Source organism: Lottia gigantea (genome assembly GCF_000327385.1).
Source record: "Lottia gigantea unplaced genomic scaffold LOTGIsca_4, whole genome shotgun sequence".
NCBI lineage: Eukaryota > Metazoa > Mollusca > Gastropoda > Lottiidae > Lottia > Lottia gigantea.
The window spans coordinates 3,627,643-3,631,780 of NW_008709379.1; the positions used below are offsets into that span (position 1 = coordinate 3,627,643).

At 36.4% G+C, this 4,138-nt stretch overlaps 1 protein-coding gene across 1 annotated transcript; it reads left to right on the forward strand.

Annotated features, from left to right (window-relative positions):
* Positions 1–3,499: 3,499 nt before the first annotated feature.
* On the forward strand, positions 3,500–3,829 carry LOTGIDRAFT_105459 (hypothetical protein; the record flags this gene model as incomplete). The annotated part of the gene is made up of 2 exons (XM_009059788.1): positions 3,500–3,583; positions 3,704–3,829. Coding segments are annotated over 2 exons (210 nt in total), but the record flags the coding sequence as incomplete, so codon positions are not given.
* Positions 3,830–4,138: the final 309 nt, after the last annotated feature.

The window sequence follows — 4,138 nt, forward strand, 5'->3', positions numbered from 1 at the left end:
TTTCTTTTTTTTTTCAGGTCTCCTAGTTTTCCTACAGATAACAGATAATCTAACCAAACCAAACCAAACCAACGACTACCATTCGACTACCAATCAACAAGAAATACCATGATCAGAACGAGTTTGGAAGAATGAAGGAGACCGAGTAACTCACTCCACACCATCCAGGGCCGAGTTTCACCGCCATGTCATTCGACCCGACCAGATCTAACGAAGAATCAACAACCAAACCAACAACACCGAATCATCCAATTTGATCCAATCCAACTACCAACTATTACGACTACCAACAACTACCTAGATATCAGCATCCGCTGGAAGCGAAAGTTAACTCGTCATCTATCTACCTACCTACCTTAACAGTCTTTCCGTCGAATTTTAGAGTTTATTGTCGCCAAGTCAAATCTCGCGTGTGCTCGTGCTTCCACGACAAGATTATCGCGTCCCCGACAGGATTTATGATATCTAACAAGTTTGATAATTCTCAGATATATTTTTTATCATCTGCATGATTGCAATGCCCAAAATGAATTCGTTTTTTCTAAGATTTTTTTGAGAGAACCCTCGAAGACGGTCTATGAGACACGATTGTGACACCACCACAGAGTAGTCAAAATTTGAATTCAGAATGAGCAGTTGTCCCTGCATTGAGTCAGTCTGGCCCTATTTGTACCCCTAGTCTTGGAAGGCTGGCGCCCCACTGGTGTCATGTTCCATTTTCATAACTTAAAACTTACCCTGTGGTTATTTTGAATACTTTTGGGTTTTCTTTTGATTGTTGTTTCATATGGACGTAGCACAATTGATTTTCAAGTGATACGAATTGTGAAAATGCTGACATAAATCGATCTATGAATCTTGGTTTACCATAAGAGAACAATTGTACTTTATTTCAAATTACCGTCTAGTCACCTTGACTGTTGGTGATTTCGTACTAATATATTTATCTGTAATCGAAGTTAGGTGTAGTTTAATTCACATTTGTATCTCCCATATGTTTTGTCAAGGTAAAATGTCATTGAACCGAGTTAGTATATTGTGTGATACAGGGGATCAATAACATATTATTTAGCTATTTTAGTATCATGTTGGTCTAGGTAATGTTCCACGTGCATGTAACCTGACATCGACTGTCATACGTATTGATAAGGGAAGGAAACGTATGATTATATGTCCTCCCATGTCAACCTAGTGGTTCTGATCGAACCTTGACCAAAGCATACCATGGATCCTTGTATGCCAGCATGTGGAGGATCATATTGGTTCATTACATGATTAGCCATTGGTCAAAACAATATTTTCGTTCTATTTGTATAATGTGACATGAACTCTAAAGTCATCGACCGAAGTGTCAGATTGTCGATTTAAGATATAAGATAAAAAATGTCTCAAAAAATAATTTTCTATGTTAGAGTATCTCCCTGTAATATATCACACAATGTTAATCAAATTATCTGAAAATATTTACAATGGTTGAGTACAATTGTGTGGTAAAATAAGATGTATTGATATAAGTCTGAAGCGAATAATGATACAATATTAAGTGAAAAGCGTTATTAAATCGAACGACACTAACACACTTAAGCGCCAGAAACCATGTAATGAATCTTCAACTCATGGCACTTATGTAATGGGGCAATAAAATGAAAAACTATACAGTGACAGGATGGTTTGTTTATTTATAAATATATACGAAAAGACCTTGAACAAACCTATAAAACTATCATGAAGTAAACAAGTCGACGACCTCATCGTATAGTGATAAAGAACGACACGGTCGCGTTAACGAATCGACGAACTCGCTTCGGTCAATGATTTTGAGACATCACCATTAGGTTGTTGACTTATTAGGCACTAATACAAAAAATAACACATATTCAATAACAAATATATATTGTGCGTGTACCTTACTTTGATATTATTGGACAAAATGATTTAAAGATAAACGTCTTACTTTTCTGCAATTTAGCTCATGAAGACGGACACCGTATGCAATTTACGATGAAGGACATTTTGTCCAACAGCGGCATTTACCATTCCTTAAATTGACACTCTAGAAAAATATATATATTGAGTCTCATGAAAAGACTAGTCTTCATTTTCCCGCTCAAACGTGGATAATTATGTACACACATGGATTTAAAGAGACTGCTGACTTTCTGAGGCTAAGGTAGGGCGTTGGCGAAAGTGTTCCTTAAACACTGTAAAAGGCACAGTTCTTGAAGGCTTGTTTATCGTCACCAATAATTAAATGAACCCTATCGACATAAGAACATATTTGGTGTGAGTTATTAGCCTCGCTTTTCGAATTACTGTATTTTTGGTTTAGCGTGTCAACTTTCAAGAAGACATATTTCTTGATCGATTTGGATGAGCGCTATGAAAATTCAAAAAGGTTCTTCATGAAATGCATGACTAAAGTTTTAAATGCAGCTTCTTGTTGCCGTTTCGCCAAATGTCATTATCTAAAGAATGCCAGTGGCGTAAGTTACCTTGTCTGGCAAGCTATCATTCGGGTCACCCCCTCCTCCATTTCGCAGCCCCGAAGGTATGTTTTTCGGTCAAAAATATCATATCTAGGTTAGAAATTCGGGCAACCTCAGATATTCCGCCCCACCTCCCTCGGACGTAAACCTGGATTTCATCCTTCAATATTTAAAGTCAATTTCCAATGATGCTACACTGCAGTAAACAAATTGCAGGATATTTCCAATTTGCTGTCAGTTAAAAATATACCTGCATGGGTGTTTAAATTAGTTCTATATTAATAGGCCTACTATTAACACATTATAAATGATAATATATACATATTATTTATATACTAGCAAATTGTTAAATTACAGTATAATGAATTGTCTTCACTACATTTTAATTTAAATTGCAGTTTTCCTCTCACGAAATTGTAAATTTTGTCTTTGGGTAATAAAGGTAAAAAATATATTATCTAACAATTATAACAAGGAAAACCCCGGTACATAACAATATTCTATTCTGATAGGAAATCTTATCATACAATTTTACATACTGTTAGACATCAGTTTGACGAGAGCATACAGTTTCACATCATATTAGACATTAGTTTGACAGCAAACCAAACCATATAGTTTGACATCATATTTGACAAAAGTTTGACAGTAAACCAGATCATACAGCTTGACATCCTGTTAGACATCAGTTTGACAGCAAACCAGACCATACAGCTTGATATCCTGTTAGACATCAGTTTGACAGCAAACCAGACCATACAGCTTGACATCCTGTTAGACATCAGTTTGACAGCAAACCAGACCATATAGTTTGGCATCATATTTTACATTAGTTTCACAGAAAACTAAACCATACAGTTTGACATCCTATTAGACATACGTTTGACAGCAAACCAGACCATACAGTTTGACATCATAATAGACATTACTTTGGCAGCACACCTGACCATACAGTTTGACATCCTATGAGACATCAGTTTGACAACAAACCAGGCCATACAGCTTGACAGTTTATTGCACACACGTTTGACAGCAAACCAGATCATACAGTTCGATATCCTATTAGACATTTGTTTGACAGCAAACCTGATCATATAGTTTGACATCATATTAGACATCAGTTTGACAGCAAACCAGATCATGCTGTTTGCAATCCTATTAAACATTAGTTTGACAGCAGACCAGACCATACAGCTTGACTTCATATTAGACATTAGTTTCACAGCAAACCAGATTATACAGTTTGGAATCCTATTAGACATAAGTTTGACAGCAAACCAGATCATACTGTTTGCAATCCTATTAGACATCAGATTGACAGCAAAGGATACTATGCAGCTTGACTTCATTTTGGACATCAGTTTAACAGCAAACCAGACCATACAGCTTGATATCCTACCAGACATCAGATTGACAGAAAACCAGACCAAACAGCTTGACATCATATCAGACATCAGTTTGACAGCAAACCAAATCATACAGCTTGACATCCTGTTAGACATCAGTTTAACAGCAACCGGATCATACAGTTTGACATCCTATGAGACATCAGTTTGACAGCAAACCAAACCATACAGTTTGACACCATGTTAGATATTAGTTTGACAGCAAACCAGGCCATACAGCTTCACAGTTTATAGCACATAAGTTCG